This window comes from Zosterops lateralis (assembly GCF_965231275.1).
Source record: "Zosterops lateralis genome assembly, chromosome: 3".
Classification (NCBI taxonomy): domain Eukaryota; kingdom Metazoa; phylum Chordata; class Aves; order Passeriformes; family Zosteropidae; genus Zosterops; species Zosterops lateralis.
Window position 1 is genome coordinate 106,859,614 of NC_139764.1, and position 24,783 is coordinate 106,884,396.

The 24,783-nt window shown below is 41.5% G+C and overlaps 1 protein-coding gene across 2 annotated transcripts in view; it reads left to right on the forward strand.

Moving 5' to 3' along the window:
• Positions 1–13,596: 13,596 nt before the first annotated feature.
• Positions 13,597–24,783, forward strand: part of FKBP1B (FKBP prolyl isomerase 1B) — a 46,605-nt gene continuing 35,418 nt past the window's right edge. The window contains exons 1-2 of one of the 2 annotated variants that reach the window (XM_083857861.1): positions 13,597–13,690; positions 16,956–17,003. In XM_083857861.1, coding sequence (XP_083713987.1) covers positions 13,654–13,690; positions 16,956–17,003 — 85 coding nt within the window. In that variant the 5' untranslated portion in view covers positions 13,597–13,653. The remainder of the gene's footprint in view (positions 13,691–16,955; positions 17,004–24,783) is intronic. The other variant, XM_083857862.1, reaches the window with a different exon arrangement.

The following is a 24,783-nucleotide window of genomic DNA, read 5'->3' on the forward strand; positions in this document are numbered from 1 at the left end:
GCATGCTCTGTTCTTGTTAGTAGTTATGAGAGAATGAAAAAAACCCGAACACTCAAACTAAAAAACCCCAAGTACATAGTCTAGAAGCAAAGAGAGCTGATTAGTGATTAGTGTTCATTTTACTCGGACATACTTCCTAGCAACAAATATATATTGATCTCTTTCTTGGTCTTCCCAGCCACCTGTATCTGAGGGCTGTTCCCCCATTACACAGACAGAATGCAGCGAGTAATCAAAAAATTTCCTGTTCCTCCTAACCCTGCATTTTCCATAAAAAGTAACATAACATCATGCAAGATCCTTGAGTTGTCAAAGACCCAAAAGACCCAACCAATAAGTTGCTGTAGCACATGGGGTCCTAGCAGGATACAACAATTTGAGTGGGCTGTTGTTTCAGGCCCAGAGCTGGGCAAGGTGGACTGCCTTGGGTGTCTCCATCCTTCCCTCCTTAGCACAGCCTTCTCTGGGCTTAGCTTGGACAGAGTGTGTGTATGGCTGAACATAAGTAGTCTGGGTGGGATTAATTAACTTAAATATAACCAACCATTACTATTTTCAGTGGCCCAGGATATCTCAGCCAGCCACACTGAGCTGGCAGGTACCACACAGGACTTTGAGAAGAGTAGTGCCATTCTGGGGTGGCAGCTGGCAATAAAGAGATGATCCCCAGATAGTCCCTGGACTGCCTAAGATGGCATTAGAAGCTTATCAACAGGTAACCGAATCCCATCCTCAGCATCTTTCTGTAATTCTCGTTCTGCCAGAGCATCTCCCTTCAACTTTCATGTAACTTGTGCCTCTTGCTTTTTAAATTAACAAAAAGTGAATAAATTAAACCTGGGCAAAGGTTTACAAGCTATCAATGTAATCACTGTGGTTAAAGATGTAAGACTTAACAATACACATTCTGCATCTTTAGCTCATTTATAAATTATATATTTGTATATTACCACCTGAGGAAAACACATGTCTTTTTGAAGGCAGTTGGACCTCTGTGGTAAGAATTTTTAATACCCTTTCTCCAGGTGTATTTACTGAGGATGATTATTACCACTAAACAACTCCCAAATTGGTGTAATTATATCTCGTTCACAGCTACATTTTTTTTCTTTTGTGAATTGTTTCATGAAGATTACATTCCAAATAATAACTTTTTTATATTCTTCAAGAACACACCAGCAAGGATGAATGAAATAAGTAAAAATTAAAAAGCTAAATATGTAGGTTAGAAGATCCTTTTTTCATGCAAGATTGGTAAAGTCTTTGGTCTCTGTCTGTGCTTGTGGTGAAACCATGTTTTTAAATGATTTTACCTTACCTTTTGTGGCATGGATGCCACTCTGCCATATCTATTTCACTAGGAGTTATGACAGTTTCCTCCAAGTTCTAGCAGGATCATTGTTTTTTATATTAGTGAAAGTTTCTTACCCATAGTAGTTATAATGAATAGATTGCAATAAAATACAATCCCAGCAGCTCCATAAATTGTCAAAGTCTGTATAATATATATTTGTTTTACTTTAAAATAATGGTGTTTCACTGCTTTGTTGTCTTCTGGGTGTATTTTGCTGAAACTGATAAAGCTATTCTTTGGCACAGCATCTCATCTATATTCTGCACCATCGTGCTTTAAATATCCTAACAAAACTGTGTTGCAGCTGGATTCTACCAACCTAAAATGTGGCTTGGATGCAGAAACTTCTGTCTCAGTGTGACTGAAATGCTCATATGTTTTGCTAGGGATAATGTGTATTCTGCCAGCTATGCTGACATCTTGAGAGCATGGACTGACTACTCATATGGAGGACTTAACTTTATTTGCTGTTGGGTGGTTTTTTTTTTTTTTAATTTCATCATCTCGTAAAGCATTTGCTCTTCAGCAGTATCTGTGACATTATCAGAGGGTAATACAAGGCTGAATATGTGAGGTTTGCCAGTAAGTTTGCCAGAATCTCCCTCAGTTTTGGAATTCAGGTCATCTCACAAACACTGAAGTCTTGAAAAATATTTGCAGAAGAGCTACAGTGAAATTTTCATCTATCTCTGAAGGCTTTATGAAAAAGGACTTCATCTGAAGTCATACTTATTATACACATATGAAGTCATACTTCATCTGAAGTCATACTTATTTCTAATTAATTATCTGAGATACACAGATACAAGATGGCAACATCCACAAAGTTCCACTGGCATGGTAGTGACCTGGGGAGTCAAGTACGCGTGAATTTGCTGTGGCCTTTTCAAAACTCTCTAAGGCTCAGTGTTCCTTGAAATCTGCAGGGTTTAGACACACTGCAGCAATTCAGTTGGAACCTCAGACTCCATTGGGGACAGCATTTGAGAATCTCAAGGAGAATTTCTTCTCATGGTTCTGATGGAAGGCAATAATATGGGCAAGGAACTTCAGTGAGAACAGAATCCTGTAGTGCCCCCATAAACACCATATATGACAAAATTCATTTCAGATAAGGTTATCTTTCAGACTGTATCTTTAAAAAAACTGTAAATAATGGAGGACTTGTAAAATATACAACAGGGAATAAAACATAAGTTTTACCATGATTATGAATTTGAACAAGTTGTATTGGGGATCAAAGAAGGCACAAAGTGAATAAAAGAGACATTGAACTTTTGTTTGGCACAGCCCCATTTTTAAAAAACAGGATTGAAAATTAGGGAAAAAACAAGTTCCATTCTTTCAGTTAGTATATTTTCCTGAAAGAAAAAAATAAATAATATTGCTTCATCACCTTGGCATGCACAGATCTCTATCGCACACAGTCAAAATAAAGGCTGATAATTGAAAACTGCCCTGGCAATACCACAGAAATCTGAGACACTTCAGTGAGCAACCACAGTCTTTACACCTACTATGAGCTAGATTCTGATCTATTAGCATCTCTGTGCCTCTGATTAACTCTGGTGTAACTGAGATCAGAATGTCATCAGAATGGCTTAAACAAGGTGTTTCAGCTGGTGGCACTTTGGCTGGCTCTCTCCTGCAGAGTAATTCCAGCCAGCCAGCCCTTGGTCCTTTGGAGGAGATGGTTTTTAGGAGTCATATGTGAGGTCCAAAACTGAACATTGAGTTGCACATAGCTGAGAGTTGGTAGACATGAGTTCCCATGGTTCATAATGAGTGTTGGAAAATTAATCCAGCCTTCATCATTGCAGAGGGTGGGCTGCCTTTTTTTGTAATACAGATTTATATTGATGTTTTTCCACATTGCTCTACTTGATATTCAGGGAAAAAGTGAATACTTTTTGTGTCCAAATGGATCAGAGCTAATAAGTTCCAAGTTCTTAAATATATTTACCTGTCTATTTCTTGTCTAGTGGCAGATGGTATCTAAATGTCTCTGTGGGTCTAAGTTCAGTGCCTTGCTGGAAAAGCTAAATTTCAGACTTCATTTTCTCCTTTACTCATCGTAAAATAACTCTTCCAGGCTAAATCTTGCTTCAAGTTAATTAAATAGATGTTAATATTCCTGGTGACTTCAGAGGAAGAGAGAGCCAGCCCAATATGTAATAAAAATGTAAGAGTAATAATTTTTCTAATACTAATTTAACTCAACTTTATGAAATATCTAATACTTTGTGGTATTTTTACTTCAAAAGTATTTTTATTTAAAGCTACTCACCATGAATTCACCAATTTAAGTAGATGTGTCATTTACTTCAACACTTTTGAGAAGCTTGAGTATTTATTTACGTAATAGATGCATACTAAATGTCTTTATTCTTCCACATTGACATTTCTTTGCCTTGAGATCTGATTTAAAAAAGTAGTTATCTGTCATACACTAACTGAAATAGAATGTAAAAATTATTCACAATTAATAAAGAAACAAAATACGTAATCTGTCAGAGCAGGTCCACTGATCTACGCCTTGTAAATCAGTGCTCTTCTGACAGTGATATGTGTGTGTGCTCTTCCTGCTCTCAGAATAGGATTTTACTCACCAACTACACATTTTTGTACATATGTCATGTAAAGGGGGTAACACCTAAGGAAATATTGTAATTTTTACATAAATATACTTAAGAAATTGCTAAGAAGTTTGGTTAATTGAAAAAAGCACAGAATCACAGAATGATTAGGTTGGAAGAGACCTTCAAGATCATCGAGTCCAACCCATCCCCTAACACCTCAATTAACCATGGCACCAAGTGCCACATCCAGTCTTTTTAAAAACACATCCAGGGATGGTGACTCCACCACCTCCCCGGGCAGACCATTCCAGTACTTTATCACTCTTTATATAAAGAACTTTTTCCTAATATCCAACCTATATTTCCCTTGGCACAGCTTGAGACTGTGTCCTCTCGTTCTGTCAGTTGCTGCCTGGAGAAAGAGACCAACCCCCACCTGAGCACAGCCACCTTTCAGGAACTTGTAGAGAGTGATAAGGTCACCTCTGAGTCTCCTTTTCTCCAGGCTAAACAACTCCAGCTCCCTCAGTCGTTCCTCACTTTGTTTGTTTGGAGTTTGTGCTCCAAGCCCCTCACCAGCCTTGTTGGCCCCTCTGGACATGCTCAGGCATCTCAACATCCTTCCTATACAGAGGAGCCAGAACTGGACACAGCACTTGAGGTGTGGCCTCACCAGTGCCCAGTACAGGAGAAGAATGACCTCCCTGCTCCTGCTGGCCACACTATTCCTGATCCAGGCCAGGGGCCACTGGCCTTCTTGGCCCCCTGGGCACACTGCTGGCTCATGTTCAGCTGCTGTCACCAGTACACCCCAGTCCCTTTCTCCTTGGGCACTGTCCACACAAATGCAAATTATTTTTAAAGGCAAGCACCTCATCTTTTCTATGTGGGCTAAGGAGACTTTCAGGCAGGAAAGTCACCACTTCCTTTGAAGATGGTTTTCTTCATATGTGCAAACCCTTGGTGTTACCTTTCTGGAGCAAATGCCTGGGCCAAGGGTACCAGGCTGGCTTGATCTGTCATCTGTAAATAGAGGCAGCCTAGCATGGGGACACATATAATGGACAAGATGCTGCTACAGCAAGACAAAAGTTTTGCCTCTACTTGTAGAAGCTTATAAATTCTGTGAGCTCATTTCTACCCTCAAGGACACGGTGCTAGATGGCAGCTCTCCAAATGTCATATGTGTATAACTGACTGCAGTGACCTCTCTGACACTAGACCTTGGGTTCTCTCAAATCCCTCTGGGTCTCAGGGAAGGCAGCAGAGATGCTCCATCATATTGTTCCAACTGGAGCTGTCCATCACTCTTGCAGGAGTGTTTTCAACAGCTTTCTTGATTTTTGTGGCTCTTGGAACTCTCTTTCCTATGTAACAGAAAGGCAAAAATGCAATTCTAATACAGTAGTCCAGCACATCTAGGGGGGTAGAGTTGGCAAAGCAGTTGTTAATCACCCAAGCCTTCTCTTTTGTGGTTTAGAGTGAGACTCTTGTAGTTCACTGGACTGGAGAGAAGACAACCAAGTTTTCAGAAGGTCACTTAATTCTCACTCTCATCAAGGGCTTAATGTTTTTTGGGCCTTCACAACGCTAAAGCAAAACTAGTGGGTAATTAGGAAGGAAAGCAGGATGGTTATGCAAACATAGTCACAGAGAAAAAAACTCATTCCTCATTTAATTGTAGGTATGGGATTCATCCCACTAATTAGTATTTTTTCATTGAAGTAAACAGGTACAGCTGCCTACATGAACGTAGTACCCAAGCTCCCATTAGGCAACAGCATGGAGCCTCAGCTCTCTAACATATCTCTGCACATAGACACCACAGTTGTCTAAGTCAGACCCTGCTTCCTTATTCACTTAAAAGTCAGTGGTGAGAAATAGATACTTTTAGGGCATGATTCATTCCATCCTAAAGTACCTAAAATAGATGAATAACTCTTTATGAGCTTTATGAGTGCAGCTGAAGTACTGGGATAGGAAATGGGTATGGACAGATTAATGCCAAGGAATGGTTGCGTAGTCATTACGTACATGTCTGTTCTAACTAGAACATTTTTCAATGATCAGCCCACCAATAGCTCTTTCTACAGCTACATGATTCCTACCCACATCCTTCCCACTTTTGAATGTCCCCTCTGTCTCAAACCACTGTTTTTTGACTTAATGCTCCCATATCTACATGCCAGTCTCTTGTGCACGCTTTATAAAGCAATCAGGTTTTCAATAAAAATTCCAGCACTTATGTTACAAAGATTTTACTGGGCAGAGAGCATGAAATGTTCTTTAGGATATATTTTTGTCTTGGCAAAGAGAGGGAATGAATGATCTAATGGGTCTTTCCATCTGTAAGTCAACATTCAGCTTCCAAATTATGACAGTCTTTTTCTTCATAGGCATTAAATGTATTTGTTTTTGAAGATGTCTCTTATTAGTACCTTCTCTTTTACACGATGATGTAGATTTATACCCTTGAAGTGATATTTTTATAATTCCCACCAGACACATCAGATAACTTAGGAACCTCTTGCATGGCTAAATGCTCTTTGCCACCGTGTGCATACTCAGTTAGATCACTCTCAATTGGAAACCCATGGAGACTTGAAGAAGAACAAAGGATAGCAATATTTTTAGCAGATTTATATTTGTCCCGGCTTGGTAAGTTGAAAAGGTCACTAAAGTCTGTCAGCTCTGGGAAAATAATTTATTATTGTAAAGGAACTCAGGACAGCATGAGCTGGACATAATCCTGTATCCAAACTGGTTGGTTGACAATGCAGAGTCAAACTCCTAGCAATACCTCTTTTGGAAACTGCACTAGAAAGCAAATTTTATAAAGTATATAAAAATTGGTTACTTCTGAATCACATGGGTTCTAGTATCTACTCAGGCAGTTAAACTGTGGTCGAGAATATTGACTGAGAAAGATTGTGAGGTCTCTCTTATTTTGCTTGATGTATGGGGTGTGTTTGATGATAACATCTCAGATGCCCAAGATAGTTGGATAGTTTGCTGTTGCTGATTCTTCTTGGGACAATTTCAGAAGTGTCTGAAGAAAGCTGATTCCTGGCTGTATTTGTAAATCCTTGTATTAAAACACCTTTAACTTTGTTGAACATTTCCTATAGAAATGTTCTTGCTAGTTAGACTTAATAGGACCTCCCTACTTCCCTGATATAGACAAAAATATTGGTGAATGTGTTCTAACATGAACCTGCTGAAATGAAACAATGGTAACATTGTGCTGCTATTCACCTGCATGTTTAAGGAGTTCACCTGTAACTGTCTGTGTAGGCTGAAACTGAGCTATAGTGGATGATGTTTTTAATCCACAGCTCTTAGGGTAGTTGACACATTAGCTAAAATTGTATTGAAGGTCCTGAGGGGGTCTACATTTTTTACTGAAAGGCTGTGATGGTTCTTTTTTATCTTAGCTAAAGCCTTCAAATGTAATGGAAAATAAAATTGAAAATACTTTTTCCTGCTTCCCTAGTAGGAAGGATTAGAAATGTTTCTCCTTGGTCATTTTAAGCCTAAATACCTGTTCTTCAGGATTCGGCCACCTTGACTCCATCGATGCACAACCTGAAATGGCTGATTCAGCCTTGTCTTGCTCTAAGAGAGCTAAAGGCCAAATGCTGGGTGAACCCTGATGAGGAGCTGAATACCAGAGAGATTAGTGTTTGTGTTTCTCCTAGAGATGAATGTAAAAACTCTGAGATTTTTAGTGGCTGTCACTGATCTGTTGACACTTACATGGAATTAAAGCTGTCCCTGGAGTATCATGCAGAAAAAAAACCCAACTTTTTACAATCTTTCTGTTCTCTCCTACTTGTAGCTTCCCTGATATGTTAAAATCTGCCTCTCTGGCTTCTGAACTTTTAGTTTTAACTTCAGATCCTTCTGGTCAGGAGGTTCTAGAAACTCATTAAATAGTGTTATAATTGCACATGCAGAATGAAGGAAAGCAAATACAACCTTAATTTTCTGAGTCCATTAGCCAGTTCCCTTGATTCATTTATCTGGAGGATTGAGAATGCCAGCTAATTTAATTTCCACAGTTACATTTTCCAAAATCATCGAAAGACTAATCAAAAGCTTGTAGCTAATATTTGCGGCTTGTTTGGTTTTCTCCTGTTGTTTGAACTGCTTCCAATTTGTCTTGCCAGTGACATTTCTCCACCAAGCAGAATAAATACCAAAACTATAGAGAAATAGCTTTACTGAAGAAAGCAGCAAATGAGTTGCCCTGTAAATACAAAGTTTCTCACAGCCACTGACGTCCTTCTGTAACTTCCATGGAAAGGAAATGACAGAGCCAGAATAATTAGTTTACTGAACAGATGCAATATTTGTAATTCCAGTACTCTTCCACAGTTTGAAAGATAGATTTACTTACATTTTTAAATCCATTTTTTGCTATGAAATATTGGGTGGAAGAGAAAAATCTAATCCTCTTTGACTGTCTGCTTAAGATATTGGTATTATTGGAAATTTTATTTGTGAGACCGCACTGCATGACGCTGAGTTTAGGATCTGTGTCCTAAGGTGTTACTTGCCCTCTTTAATTTATAATAAAAAGGATCTCTTCCCCTGAAGTATTTGGAATCTAAACAAGGTAGAATGATCATTCCTGTTATATAAATTAAATACTGAGACACAGAGCAATTCAGAGCATATCTTCAGTTCAGCAAGCTGCCTTCAGAAGAGTAGGCACTGAAGCAATATCAATACAGCAATCTGCATGTGTTAATTAGTCTGGATGGATGCTGCAATTTCATATTTATATTTCATCTGAGGTGCTAGCTAGAATAGCAGCCACATTGGAGCATCATGCATTGCAAACAGATCCAAGGTGATTTAGGATCATGCAATCAATGTTGGAATTGTGGTTAACCTCACTACAATTTTTTAATTTCCTTCTCCATGTTGCATGAAAAATATTACAGACTCATACATCAGTTTAGGGGAAGAGATCTTTGGAGGCCATATGGTCCAATTGCTTGCTTGGAATTGACATCAGTGTGTTCCAGCTCCTTAAAGCTTTGTTTGATAACTCATCTAGTGAAGATTTTTTTAATCTTTATAGGGTCAGAATTTCCCTTACCAATGACTTGTGTCCATTGATTCTAGTCCTTTTGTTGGGCATCTCTGAGAAGAGTGTGACACCATCCTCTCCATGCCCCCCAGGTAGCTGTAGACAGTAACTGAGATCCTTCCTCTCTCTGTCTTCTGAGGGCTGAACAAACCCAGCTCCCTCCTTCTCTCCACATTCTCCAAACACTAACAACCTTGGAATGGTTGGGCTTGCTCCAGTATGTCCTTTAATTGGGGAGACAAGTCTGTGAGACCATGAGTCTGCCTAAACTCATGTGGTTTTGAAGTGCAAAATCGCATAAATCTCTTCTGGAAGCAAGCTCCATTATTAAGGTCTTGGTCTTGTGGATTTTTTACCTCCATTCCAGAACACAAGCTACCAATTTCTTGGCTCTAGTACCTGGTGGTGGATAAGCTGTGCATACCTGAGATTACCTCACCTGGTCCTGCAAAAGGCCTTGAAGATCAGGTCTAAGACCTTTGTAATGACTCACATAAAAGCATAGCGAGAGAGAATGTGTGAATATCTGAGTTGGGAAAAGCCTGGTGAGAGAGGTGGTGGCTTTCAAAGCAGTTTTAGTGCTACTGAAAAAATCCAGCTGCAGTTTTGCACTCATGGCTATAGCTGCAAGAGGAAACTGCAGCTACAGATGTGGATAAGGAGTTCCAAGAGGAAGATGAGGATTCATGATGCACAGGAACATTCACAGTGACACGACCTGCTGAGCTCTGCAGGCTGCTGCTTATTTTGGTCAGGATTTTTTCCAGTGTGGCGCTGGTTTTGCATGACCTTTGGTTGCACATGTTGGTTCACTGAATGGAAAGGTCAGTATTGGTAACACATTTTTAGTTTGTTTTCACTGTTCATATTGCACTGGTTGGGTTTCAAAGTAATGCTGATTCTTTATCCATGGATGCTGATGAGGGAAATGTGTATTGTTGGGGGGGTTTTGTGGCCTCCATGAATTTTTACATTTCCATAATTTGCGCTTTCTCTTTATGGGCAATTTAATGATTTGCCTTCCAGGGGTGTTCTTCGTGTGCATATGGAATCTATTATACATGATTTGTAGATCCTTTGTAGATCTTAAAAACAATGAAGAATGGGATTTCACAATATAGGAACTATGAACTAAGTTAAAACACCCTAAAAATTTGAAAACTGTCCTCCTAAAAGTGGAAATGCATAAATATTTTGTAAACAGTGCTGGCTGTAGGGGTTTTAACTAAAGAAAATGGGATATTCATATGCTAAACTTTGAGGGTTTGGCTTTTCTCATAATGACTGTGGCAAATTGTCCTCTTTGTGACCACTGAGTAATCTTAGATGTTGGAATAATGTGGTTCCATCAAAACATTTGGGAAGGAGTGTTGAGAGAACCCCCCACTTTTCCAGCTCTCTCTTTCTGGTGCCAGGATAGAAAAATGCAGTGTGGGAAGGTCTTGTGGTAAACAACTGCTCAGGAACGTGAGCTCTACAGAGCTTTGGAGAGAGACACTACTGGACCTTGCCCTTGATACAGATACACTGGATCCCAAAGGTGGTGGAGGTGGATGACATGCAATGACTTTCAAAGAGCATTCTTAATACAGTAATCTGGTCTGCTTTGATAATCTCGCTTTAGCCATTTCCTTGGTCATGAACTTTCCTTCTTAGTCCCTTTGTCCTTTCTGTTTCCCCTCCAATTCCCTGCCAGTTCTAAACCACTTTTTTTTATTATTATTTTATTTTTTTTTTTATTTCAGAGGCTTTCCAAAAGATAAAGACATTCCTTGTTTCGGTCTACTCTTCCAAGATCTTTATGTGCTGTAGACTTGTTAACGTGTATTTAAGGATCTCAATGCCCCCAGTGAATACTGTGAGGGGGAAAATAACATTATTTTTGGTTCAATATCTGTGGTGTCAAAGATCTTTTAAAATATTCATCCAAGAACTTTGAGATACTCTCTAGAGAGCCTTATTTTTTGTCTTGGAATTTGGCCTTACCTTTCTTTCCATAGTCTTGGGAATGAGTATTGAGGATCTAATTAGCTCATGCCCAAAAGAAGCATTTAGAGTCCTACCATGGGGCAAGAGGCCATGGGATAGGATGATTGTGGATACAGCATATTAGATTTAGGTCACAGCTTGGTCCCTCCTAATCCCATTTTGTGGCTTCTGAATTTTGCTGTTGGTGGGTGTCACCCTGATTTTTCAGCATTCTGATGTTTACATTTTCTACTGGGGCTTTCTCACGCATTGTAATATAAACAAAGAATGATGTTTTGTAAATTGCGCATACCTTCCAGGGGGAAGGACAAAATTGATGGACTTCTGGTACGACCAGTGGGGTCAGAGAGGTGTCAACCTTGTCCCCCAATCCCTGATCAAACTCCAAAACCTATATAAACCCTAATCCCAAAAATAAACTTCCTTCTTTCTCGTTCTCACAACCTGACGGGTGACTGTGGTTTTTTGTGTCCGTCTAGCGACAGGTGGGCTTTGCTTTTTATGATTGTCAGTCTGCCTGAGGATGCTGAGGTTTGCCTTTAAGGCCTGTTACTTGTGATGACACTTGAAGCAGATATTCTGTGATCCCCTCTGAACTATGTCTATTATGTGATTAGGTCAAATCTCCTGTCACAAGACACAACTCAAGAACAGCTATTCTCCCATCATGGAGAGATGTGTGGCCTGATCAAAGAAAACATGTAATTATAAAGGCTAAAGTGAACCCAGCAAAGAATAATTTGCTTTTATTCATTGGATTAATGCCTTCTGATGCTCTGATCATCTGAGAGGACACAGACACGTACCTGGACCCTGCATGAACACAGTCCTTTCTTGTGAAGTCAAAAGCCCTAGGAGGACACCATGTACCTAAAATTTCCCTTTATAACTCCCCTTATATGCTTAGCTTTTCTTGTGCTGTCCTTGTTGCTCTGTAATGACTCAGAGGCACCTCTGGAATTAGCAATGTTCATGTGTTCTTAATGCTTCTGTGTCACTACCTCCTACCTGGCATTTTCCTATTTCTCATATGCATTTTTAGTATCTTTCTACTGATCAGAAATCAAATGACACTCTGAGACTGGCAATGGAAAAGAATCCTTTTCAGAATTTACACTGCTACAGGCCTCTTCTGATAAACTGTAGTAAGTACCAGATTATTCTGTACATGCTACCTACAGATGCAGAATTCACTGGAGTGGGAGGCAGGTGAAAGGAATCCATGTTCAGCCCTCATTGCTGCTTCTGGACTTGTGTGAGCTCATGATTTTCCTCCCTTGCCCATTTTTGGGGAACTTCAGCCAGCCAGCCCTGGTATTTCAGTGTCTGACCCACAAGGAAAGATAGATACGATTTACGATTGAGCATCCAGATGAAAGAACAGCCTGATCAAAGAAATGTGAAAAAAAATATCTCCATCTGTGTGCAGATGGTCAGTGTAGTTCAGAGTATGCATGCAAGGGCCACATTATCACAGGTGTGAACCAGCACAGTAATTCCTCAGTTCACTCATCCTGACAACTGCCCATATAGTGGAAGATCTTTTTTCCTGAGGAGAACTCAGTTTCTAAAAGATAAAAATCCTGAAAAAACAATGTCAGAGAAGCGCAGGTTGGAATTAGATGGATACAGACAACTCTTCCAGCTGGAAAACTGATGATGTTGCCGTTCCATTTTTATTTTTAACTCAGAAAACACAGAACTGCAAACAGAACTACTCCTTTAAAGGCAGTGGAAACTCCTGAGATTCAAACACACAGTCAGTGCATGAGGAAATAGTCTATTTCAGGTGCACTCCTCGGTAGTTGTAGCAAGGTTGAATATGTGATCTCACATCGTGGGAACACCATACATACATAGATTTTCCAATTTAAAACATAGATATGAACAAGAACATATATGAACATATATATTGTTTTGCAGTGAAACTGAAGGTCACTGCCAGCCTGCCAGAGACCTGCCACCACCGCCGCTGCCGCTGCTGTGTGGGGTCACCGGCGGTGGGTACCGCTGCCCTGGTGCCGCCGTTCCCCATCAGAGCCGGGAGGACATTCCCTCCAGCGCGCACACGTAACGTGCAGGCACGGATGCCTTCCTGCATGGCTCTTCCTAACGGGAAATGCCGACCCTCCGCTCGCCCTCAGCCGCGTCCTGGTGTCGGGATGGTTTGAAGCGCCTTGGTCTCCCCGCCCGCCCGGTACCCCCCGGGTACCCCCCGGTACCCCCCGCTCCCGCCCTGAGCCCTCCGCGCTCGGGCTGCACACGGGGCTCGGTCACAGGGGGGCAAACGCCGCCAGACCCCGGGGAGGGAGCGCTCCGCCGGGCACCACGGCTAAAGCGAGCCCTGCCCGGGGGATGGCAGCAGCATCCCTGGCACGGCCGCGGGGCGGGGGCGATGCCGGCGGGGGATACCCCCGCTGCAGAAGCTCCCCTGGTCCCCGCGGCCCCCGGGCGCTCGGCGCGGGGCGGGCGGACCCCTCCCCTCCCCTCCCCGGGCTCCCCGCCCCTGCCCCGCATTGGCTGCGGGCGCTGACGGGCAGCGGGGCCGCCCCTGCCCGCGGCCGCCCAGGGCACTGCCCGCGCTGGGGGTCCGGCCGCGCCGGGGAGCGGCGCTCAGTGCAGCCGGCGTCGCCATGGGGGTGGAGATCGAGACCATCTCTCCGGGAGACGGTACGAGCCCGGGGGGAGCAGCCCCGCGGGGAGGGGGCACCCGGCGGCTCCGGGAGCGAGGGAGGCGCGTCCCCGGCGGCGGCAGAGCGGGGAGCGCGGTGCGGGGAGCGCGGGGCCGGGAGCGCGGGGCCGGGAGGGAGGGAGGGAGGGAGGGAGGGAGGGGAGGCACGGCCGTGCCCGCAGCTCCGCGGGCGCGATCCCCGGTGCGGGAGAGGCGGAGCGCGGCCGCCCGGGGTGGCGGCGGCAGGGGCGGCGAGGGGCCGGGGTTTCTGTGCCATCCGCTGACAGCTGCACGGCCCGAGCGCGGGGTCAGCCCGGCAGGGAGCCCAAACTTTCCCCGGTGGCGAGCCCGGCCTCGCCGCGGCACCGGCCCTTCGTGCAGCATCCTCCGCCAGGGCACCGCCGCCTCCGGTCCGGCGTGGGATGCTGGCGAGGGCTGATGGGCAGCACGGTGGCAGTCACCTCTCCTTGGCGCACGCTGGGCTTTCCAGAGCCAATTCACCGTGTTTCTGCTCTTCCTTGGCATAATAATATAATTCCGTAAGGTTTTTGTGTTTTGGGTTTTTTAAAGAGAATGTAATTTCTAACATGTATATGTAGCTATATAATAGGTCAGATTCGTTGCTGGCTGATATACGAGCATAAATAATTCGTTCAAGTTGAACAGAGATTAAGTTTCTTGGCCCAGTATCTTTTCTTTCTTTGTGTATGCTTTAAAATTGGCTTCTCCCTCTGTGCTTTTAGCTCTAGAGATCGAATTCTTCCCTTGGTTGCACAGATGTAAAAGAGGAATACTTATACCCACATAAGTAATGGTGCTGAGTTGGGAGTAGGAAGGAGTGTGGAACTACCTCATAGTAGTAGTTTCTATCCATTAAATAGATCAAGTCTGCTATTGTAAGTAATACGTGGTTCCAAATAAGGCTGTATGGATTAGTTCTCTTGGTTGCAAGTCTTAATCAAAATCAGCTGACTTTAAACCCTGTCTTAAGCCACAGTGAGTCAGTGGTCCTGCGAACCTCTGCTTTTAATTTGGCTTTGATGTGAAATTATGTCGCTCCATTGGCTTTGCTGGTGGTACCCTCACACAGCAGACTGTGTGTCCATAAGGTCTGAAACTGCTTTTCTCAGATCTCTGTGTAGTAGTGGATCATTTTAATAATACCTGTTTTACTGGGGGTAGGATTCATCTCACATCACTTTTCTCAGGTTAGCTTGCTAATCTAAAGTAGTCTTGTGGGTTTTCTCTGTGGCCATCTCCAGAGAATAATTTGTCTTGCCTTTCTCTAGATAGGCTGGCTTTCTCTCAAAGCACTGCTAGTTCTTTGCTGTCAATAGAGGAAGCCCAGGAGACTGGCATACGATAGTTGCCTGTGGTTTAGATGGCTGTGAATTTAAAAGAGATGAATCCCACTTTGGCAAACCATGGTGCTCTTACTAGATACCTACTACATTTTGTGCAACATGCAGCTAGGGATATTCCAGCCAGCAAAGTCAATGGATAAGGCTGTTCAGGTGGTGCTTGGAAGCACCACTTTCTCAATTTTTGTGTTGTCAATCTTGGTGCATCATATTAGCCTGCCCTCTGCCATTTATGCTTGTGGTTTTGGCATGTGAGCCCAAAGGCCGTAGCTTATGTGTTATGTGCTGGTTTATATCCTGTGAAGTGGCCTGTAATGCAGAACTTGTTATCATGTTAATTCTGACCAAAGAGCCAGAAAGCTAACTAAGAGATGAGCCTCAGTTTCATAGAGTGGTTTGGTTGGAAGGGACCTTAAAGATCATATTGTTGCAACCTCCCTGCCATGGGCAGGGACACCCTCCACTAGACCAGGTTGCTCCGAGCCCCATCCAGCCTGACCTTGAACATTTCCAGGGATGGGGCATCCGCAGCTTCTGTGGGCAGCCTAACTCAGTCTGAGTTTTTAGCTTTCTCTCAAGGATGTTCCTTAATAATTAACCTAATTGATACTTTTAAGTTCTTCTGAACCTGGGCACTCCCCTGGCCAGCCTTTAGAAATCAAGGTTAGCATCTTTATACACCATTGGCACCTTGAGGTGTCAATGGTGTATAAAAGATGACCTTGGGGGTCATCCCTTTGCTTTTAGTATCTTTGGTAGTACCTGGAATAGGTAAAATGTAAATTTCATTTTCCAGTGTCAACCAAATAATATAAGCTTTCTTTCCTTTCAGTATCAAAATTTTAAGAAGAGCTACCAGGCTCTGAAAAGAACTCAGTGTACTACTGCTTTACTGTTGCCTGATGCTACAAAATTAAACTGCTTTTGTCTGTGAAAATTTCTGTAAAACCCATCCCTGCTAATTAAAGATGCCCTCACAGAGCTGTCTTTCTTGAGTGAAAGGCATTAGAGATGTGAATACAAATGGATTTTCTCACAGTGTCAGACTGAGACTTTATTTGAAAAATTGCAGTACAAAACATTCTGAGAATTTTTAAAAGTTATAATCCATGAAGTTTTGACTCTCGTTTCGCACTTACAGAATGTAAATCCATATTTAGTGCACACATATACAGGGAGAATTATCTAAGAAAAGTATTACTTGGCCTAAGAGCTAAGTAGCAGCCAAGTGGGACCTTTTACCCTTTTATCCCATTCCTGTCTTGCATATTAGTGATTTGGTAACACATAGTCATAGAATCACGGAGTTGTTAAGGCTGGAAGAGACTTCTAAGATCATCAAGTCCAACTGTCAACCCGGCGCCACCACCATGTTCACCACTAAACCATGTCTTCAGATGCCACATGCATGTGTTTTCTGAACACTTGAAAGGATTATGACTCCACCACTTGCCTGGGCAGTCAGTGGTTTACAACCCAATGCTTTACAACCTTTTCTGTAAAGAAATGTTTCCTAATATCCAATCTAGACCTAACCCAGTGCAGCTTGAGGCTATTTCCCCTCACTTTTACCCTCCACTTGTTCTCTGGGAGAAGAGACTGATCCCTGCTTCACTACAACCTCCTGTCAGGGACCTATAGAGAGCAATAAAGTCTCCCCTGAGCCTCCTTTTCTCCAGGCAAAACACACCCAGCTCCCTCAGCTGCTCCTCATAAGACTTGTGCTCCAAGTTGTATGAGGAGCCATTTATACCTACAGCTGTCATGTGGATGTCTCAGGTATCCTAAAGTAACCAAATGGCTAATGTCAGATCTCAGTTCAGCATTTTCCTCTTAAAAGATAAACTTGCATAGCCAGGTCAATCAGAGAAAATAAAAGAATAACCTCTTATAATTTTAACAGGAAGGACATTTCCAAAGAAGGGTCAGACGTGTGTGGTGCACTACACAGGTAAGGCATGTTCTGGATGTTCTCTTGATATCTCAACTGCTTCACATTCAAGAGTGGTTTCCCATTTCAGATGTCTATTGTATTTTTTTGTTTGTTTTGTTCTGTCACTCATAATCCCCTGGATAATGTTTGGATGGGTTTCCTGCCTATTTCACTTCTAGCTGAGCTTTTCAGGCTACAGTAGCTAGATGTGCCTGCTGGCAGATTTGCCATGGGTAGCTTTCAGTGGCGAGAGCTTTGCAGAAGAAGCTGCAGACCTGATTCATTAAGCAGTTTTATTAGCTAATGAAATTGAGCGTGAAACAGTCAAAATGCTGGGTTCATATTTTTACAGCGTCTGATCTTGACACAGACAATTAATGATTATATATATCTTAAAAGCACGTGTCCATGTATTGGCAGTAAAATTCGTTCCAGATTGAAGAGATCAATACAAGGTCTGTTTAAACACCTGCTTTATGGACTTGTGTTAATCTTAAGTGGCGAGCTGGTTAATGGAGCTGCTTATGCTGAAGAAGAAAATGTTCTTTAAATCAGTTTATGGTGTTACGCTTTGTGTGTAGTTATGTAAGTTGTCAAAAGGATGCAAAAATCTCTGCAGTCTGAGTCTCCAACTGGGAAGTTCACTTCAAGAGCTGCCATTTTATGAGATATTTTCCTTAAGAAGCTCACATGCAGGTTATGTAGGGATTGAAGCTTCTGATCTGGGCCTAGATGTTGAGGTAATGTTTTCCTCTAGTGTTCAGGATGATAGGAAAGTTCTCTCTAGTAACTGTTGCCTTCCTTCAGCTTTGTACTTGCATCTTACAGCTGGAGCAAGATGGGAACATTTTCCGCTAAATACAACTAATGAAGTAAAACTGTTTGTATTTTCAATAAACTTTTTATATAATTTCAATAATACCACCATTCAGAAGGTTATATGGGAGTTAGTGCACTGGTTCAGGGTGGAGGTTGTCTGGGTTTAAGCTCCCATATATACATTTATATATTCAAAGTAGTTTGATCTAATGAGGATTTCTATTTTGAATTAGAAGATGTTAAGCACATGGATGTCCCATTCCAGTCTCAGCTCTTACAGACATTTCTCTGTAACTTAGATATGAAAAGAGATGTTTTGAAATTATTTTTGTGAAGATGCTGAAAGAAATGTTTCTCTTCCTGTCCAAACTTCAGAAGGTTTTATGAAATAAAATTGTCACCTCCCACCTCTAGTTGGTTCAAGATAAATTTAAATGTCAGAACTGAAATAGGCAAAAAAAAAAAAAAATTGAGCCTGGTGGCTCCCACAAAGCACATTTTTTCTGGATAACTTCAGAGAGTGTGAATGGTAAATGTGAAAAGATAACAAGATGCTGAATACTCCTATTGATATTAGATAAGGCTGTTGTAAGTTGGCTTTGACATAAAAGGCTTTATAAAATAAACTCATTAAATCAATCTCTAGCATAAACTGTGCTTTCTCCATAGATCTTGCTGCTGGTGCTGTGCAACCTCTCTTGACTCCCAGATTAGAACAGATATCAGGGGAAGCTCATCACCTCAGCTCCACTGCTGGTGCCAGCAGTCTTTGCTGGTGATGTTTTTAAATTGAGCCCATGGTTAGTGGATAAAGTGTTTCATTCCAGTGATCTATAAAGCATGTGGATAAGATGACATGTAAGTGTTGAGTTTTAGTTTAAAGCAGTTTTATCTGGATCCAGTACAGGGTTTTTTTGTACTGATGAGATTCTGGATGTGCCTGGTATTTATCTTGGCATGATCTCTGTCTTATTTATGTGATCTCGTTAGGCCTCAATGTACTTAATACTTATCCTCACAACACTGCTCTGAGTCCTGCTTTAGAAATTGAGTAGCTAAGTTATAGGGAAGCTTGCAGAGAAATCCAGAACCTCTGCCTTGGCACCTAAAATGGGAGTTAGGAAAAACCAAGACCCCTAAGTGCAAGGAAATGATCCAGAAATGCTGCTTTTTAGAGCTGCTTAATATTGTACAGCATGTATAACTCTCAAGTTATCTCCATATTTAGCCTAAGTGACACTCTGGAGCTGGGTACAGATACCTGTGAGGAGGTGTTGTGTTATGAGAGGTGAGGGGACCATGCACTGACTGGACTCCATCAAGATCCAGAGATTGTTTGCATCCCCAGAAAAGCCTGACCTTACTGGAGTGCTTGGAGCACAGCTCTGAATCCAGGGTCAAGCAGAGCAGAGAGCCAAAAATGCAGCATGTGGGAGCCCACTTGGTGTGTAATAACTGAACAGTGGTTTCAGACATGGCAAACCTATCCCCAGATGGCTTTTGTAATAGAAGAGAGTCATAACTCTGCCTGCCACATCCTGATCTGCAGCCACTACATTCCTGGGGAGAAGAAAGCTGAAATTTCCCACTCCCTCCAGTTTAGCTTGGGACACTGAGCAGTGAAGAGGGCAAGAGCCATGGACAAGGAAAGGAGCAGGCAAGAGGGTGAGTATTTGGTGCAGGCACTCATTCAGGGATATGGAAGGAGTTGTAGTGCAATCCCTATCTTTGGGGATTAATTCAATATATTTTTTAATCCTATGATTTTCCCATGTGTGGTGCCAGCTGGGCAGGCCATGTAACTTCTTGCAGTGGCTTCTGCTCTCATACCAACACACACTGAGGTGATACAGCTCCTTAGCACAAGCATGGTTGGTACTGAAGGGCTAGTTTTTTGTGCATGCATAGAAAAAAGATTCCTGCCCTCTAATTATTCCTGTCTTGAAGGAAAGGAGAGGCTAAAATGGGTTCTCTTCAGCCAGAGTAAGTTATGAATCTTTAGGGACATTCCAGTGAGGAGTGGGCTGTGGGCTCTATAGTCTCTTATTTCCCCTCTTACCTTTGCTCTCATAGGGATGCATTTACCATGTGGTGGGGAGTGATGGCAGAGAGTGTGGACAGGAAGGGACTGCTGTCACTACAGGAGTAAAAGACCTGTGGCAATCTCCAGTTTTTAGGAGTAAGCTGTCTGTATGGCTTGTTCTGGTGGTCTGTGATGCAGGAAACGTCCAGAGAGGACCTAAGGCTGGAACCCCAGATGTTTGGCAGAGCTTTAGAGTTCTGCCCACTCGTCCTCCAGGATTTTATGATTCATCACCAAGGTAGAGATTCAGCAGGGTAGTTTCTAGTCTGACAACCCTACATGTTCTGGAGGAGTGGGAAGTGAGAACTGGAATCTCCTCAAAATGAAGGAGAACTGTGATTGAGTTTTACACTTCTGCTGTCAGCATTCCAGCTATTAGGCTGTTACATGTGGCAGCTTTTCCTCTGTCTCTCCTTGATCAACTCGATGCATAATCTCAGTGTACAGTGTGCTCTGATTCCCAAAAGCATTGTGGTGCCTTAAGGAACAGACCTGAGTTCCAGTGGCAGCAGGAGTTGAGGTGCAATCTCACTAGGGAGCAATTTAGAAAGGACTTCTTCGTTTAAGGAGATTGTTTTTAATTATTTCTTTTCCCCCTTAGGAGTAATTCTCTGCTGCTTTACAATTAGAGCAGGATGTTTGGATTACCCTTCACAAGTACCTAATTGCCCTTTCATAAGATGCCTTAGTGCCTAACTTTGGTCCTGTAAATCACCTGCTAAGTTTTCAGCTTTGCACAGCCTGATTTAAGTACACAAATAGATGTCCATATAATTGCAGAAGATTAGATAGATATTAGATATTAGACTGTGATAGAACATGAAACCAGGTCCCAATCTTAGTATACGATGGAAAAATGTGGTCAGATTCCTATATGCTTATCTTTGTTAACAAATACAATAATTTCTTCTTAGCATCCAGCATCCATGTTGAGTCTCAAAAGTTACCTGGCAAAATATTACTGTAATGGGATTAATAGATAAGGCAGAGCACTGGCACTGAAATGCATTTGCAGCAGCACTGTTTTATGTCATGTTTTTTGTCACAGATTTCCTTCAGCAAGTTTCTCAAAGCCTTTGGCAATCTGCTTACTCCTTCTGTTTTCCATCTGCAAAATGATAGTTGTACTTTGTCTGCCTCCTGTAGAGAGATTGCAGGCAATTTGAGATATGAACTGCCTCCTTCTTCATGCCTGTTGTAATGGTGACCTAATCTTGATTGGGTCTTCGGGTTACATTGGACTACTGACAGTAGTACAAGCAAACTCATTAATCCTGGAGTGCATCAAAGGAATTAAGGCATTTTCTGCAGTTTTGTTTCCTATGATTTAAATTTGTTGACTCTGGCAATGGGAATTAGCAGTGTAGAATTTTCAAAGATTTATGAAGATGATACAAAAAGTGACTTTCAGTTAGAAATACCCCTCAACAAAACCTTCACTGAGGAGGGATATGCTCTGTCTGAGGACTGTGAGGTAAAATCTGCACTCCAAGAAACTGAATCTCATTCCTGGCCCTCTTGCTGGATGATGGTGTGCCTTCACATCAACTTTGTGTGTGCTAATCTAAATCTGCTTAAGATAATGAGAGGGCAGCTTTTTTTCCCAAGTTATTCAGAGTTGACATTCTCTTGTGTTGTCCCATGTAACTTGTGGTAGAGCTGGATTCTTAACCTCTTCCTCCTTGGCCACCTGTAAAACTCTGATTATAACACAATTACCCTTTTTAAGGAAGTGATGATAAACCAGTGTTTCTAATGTGCTGGAACTGACTTGAGTGAGACTATAAAGACACAATAAATAATTAATTATTTATTAAACTGGACTTCTCTCAGAAGATTTTTCTTAGACATTTTAGGCTAGGACAATGACCCCAAAATTACACTAAATAGATTTCCAATAGAATAGAGTATTTCAGTTGGAAAATTATCATCTCTTCCAACTGCCTAATGACATCAGGGCTGACCAAAAGTTAAAATATGTTGTGAAGGTCATTGTCCAAATGCCTCTTATACATTGACAGATTTGGGGGATCAACTACCTCTCCAGTGTTGGGCCCCCCAATCAGTGAAGAAATGCTGCCTAATGTCCAGTCTAAACCTCCCCTGGAGCAGCTTGGAACCTTTCCCACACGTCCTGGATCCCAGGGAGAAGAGCCCAGCACTGCCCTCTCTACTTCAATATTTCAATACTGAGAAGTTGATTTTTATTTTTTTTTTAATGCTTAAAGTGAAAATCCACATTGAAATAAATGAATACTGCTCCATTTATTTCAGTTGAACTGTAGAAATTCATTCCATTTTAAGAAGCAGGCTTTTGTTTAAAGCTAAACAAATTATTAATTGTTCTTTTCCTAGTGGTCTGAGGACAAATTTGTATCATCTTCTTTTCCCATATATTGCCAGAATTACTTTATATTGTTTCTTTAGCTTTGGCAGTGGTGTTGTGTTGAGAATTATGGTTATGTCTGTGAAGTTGAAAGCTCTTTATATAACAAAAGCATACTGCATAGATAGAGATGAAGAGTAATTCATAGAATGTGCTTGATTTATCATGATTAAAAACACTATTTTCCATTTAACACAATAGAAATGTAATGCAATTCCCTTGAAACAATCCTTGCCAAAAAGATCTGCCTATTTTTCTTGGATCAAAATCAACCCAGCCTTAAGTGTACATAGTAATACCCAGAGATTTGTCTATACTGACATAATTCTCAAAAAGACTAACATAAATGCAGAATAACTTTACAGAGTGTCATCTGTGTCTCTATGAGCATGACTGGATGAACATCAGCCTTGTGCAAGCACTTTGTGCCAGATGAGTACAGGAGGATGGTATTTCTCTGGTCCCACTTTCAGAAACATCTGTACCACTTCAAGTGGGAGCTCTGCCTGTGTAGCTGACAGGAAAATTGAACAACATAAGGCATTTAATCAAAATTCTTTGTCTCCAGGAGGCTGTCTAGCTGGGCTTGGAAGAGGATAGTGAATACTGCAATTAGAACTATCATTATTAATAAGAATTGTATTGTTAGAGACATTGTAATTGAACCTTGATTTAAAGCCAACTAAATCTTGTTTACCTAGAAGGAATTTAATTCTTTAATCAAGTACATTCCCAAGATACAAAATACCAGAGGAGTGTGACATCTGTCCATCTTTTGGGGACTGCCAATTTTTTGTATTTTTTTATTTAATGCCCTGGTTTAAAAGTATGAAACCTTTTGCTTCTGCAGAGACCTTGGTGGCAGCTAAGCACTTAGAAATATCTTTTCTCTTTGGTGGATCATAACTGTAAAAAGTAATTTTAGTCCTCCCTGAGGAATGTGGTCTTTTCACTGCCCCTTAGAAACTATTTGCAAGTCTTAAACTCTGTCAATAAAGGGATAAAAATTCTCATCTTTGCTTATTTAATATAGATTAGTTATCCCTGGAAGTATTTTAGCAGTGACTTTGGCCTAATAGTGATGACAGTGATCAGAGTCCAGAAGCAATGTCTGAACAGAAGAGATTTCTCCTGCACATTTTGCTGCCTGTTTAGTGACTGATGTATATTACTTGGTCTTTCATTTTGTAAAATTGATAGAAAAAGGGGCTGTGCCTCTCAAAATTGTCATGCAATTAATGTTTTCAAGTACAGTGAGACTCACTGTAAGAAGCTATTGGTGTGAAAATTGATTTGATGAATAAAAAGGTTCTGAGATTTGTAAGAGAAAAAGTAGCAGCTTCAGCAGCAGTGAGTGAGTTTAAATTGAACACACTGGATTGTTGCCTGATGGCAAAGGATCAGTGTAATGAACTGTAGCCTCAAGTTTCCCAGTTGCTCCTCCTTTGCTCTGTTGCTGTGTATGATGCCCATTGGTTTCACTGAAGTGACTTGTGGTGTTAGATGTTATATGTGGGTAAGTCCAGAAAAGGACCCTGAAGTATTTCAACAATGTTTTTATTGGCAACCTCAGCTGTGAAGCCTTGGGTTGACTAAGAATTGGAGGTTTCTTCCCTTAAGGGTCCTCCCCGTGGCACTGAGGTGTTATTTGGACCTCTGCTGCTGTGCTTTGAGCATTTATACCAGAGGAAGGGAAGGCTTCAGGATTGCCCATGAACACTGTCTTACATTCATTTGAGAAGAAGACAGGATGAGTTTCATTCTTGCAGAGTAAAGAGGATTATAAATAGATTTCTTCAAGACAGCATACACGGTCACTTTCTCCCCTGGCAGAGACTTCTCTGTCAGCATGAGACATGCTGAGTGATTTGGTGACTGCTAGCTTCGATTTTGGAACACAATCCTAACCTTTATAGGATTTCCTTTCATGGTGGGATTGTAGCATCATGCTCCCTTCCTATTGTGCACAGAAATTAAATTGTTAGCAAATATTAAACCTCCTACTCCTACCTCACAAAAGCCTTGTGGAAGTGGATTTCAAGATATTAAAAAAAAAAAAGCTCACAAAGCAGATTATCTAAAGTTCCAGAGAACTAATAGTCTCTGTTCATCAAGTTTTTAAAACCTCAGAGCTGATCCAAAAAAGTGCCATCTTTTAGAAAATTAGGTTGCTGTTTCAAACACAAAGGTATTTTTGCTGGATCCTCTTTGCACTTATTTTCAGTGATCCCAGTGTGCCCTGCTTACAGCTCATATCTTTATTTGAGGACTTAGACCTGAAAGATTTGCATCAATTCTTGATCATTAGAATTCCAGGTCTTTACAAGGACTCATTTTCTAGTAATTTATGCAGCCAAAAAATCAAAGAATTGTTGAAAAAAAAAAGTGCAATGAATATTATTTGTTAGTGTAAAAAGTACAAATTATCCTACATCAGCCAAAGAGAAGCTCTTATCAGCTGGCACCAGTGATAGGCTTGTCTCCCTTTATTGACAAAATAGAGCAGACAT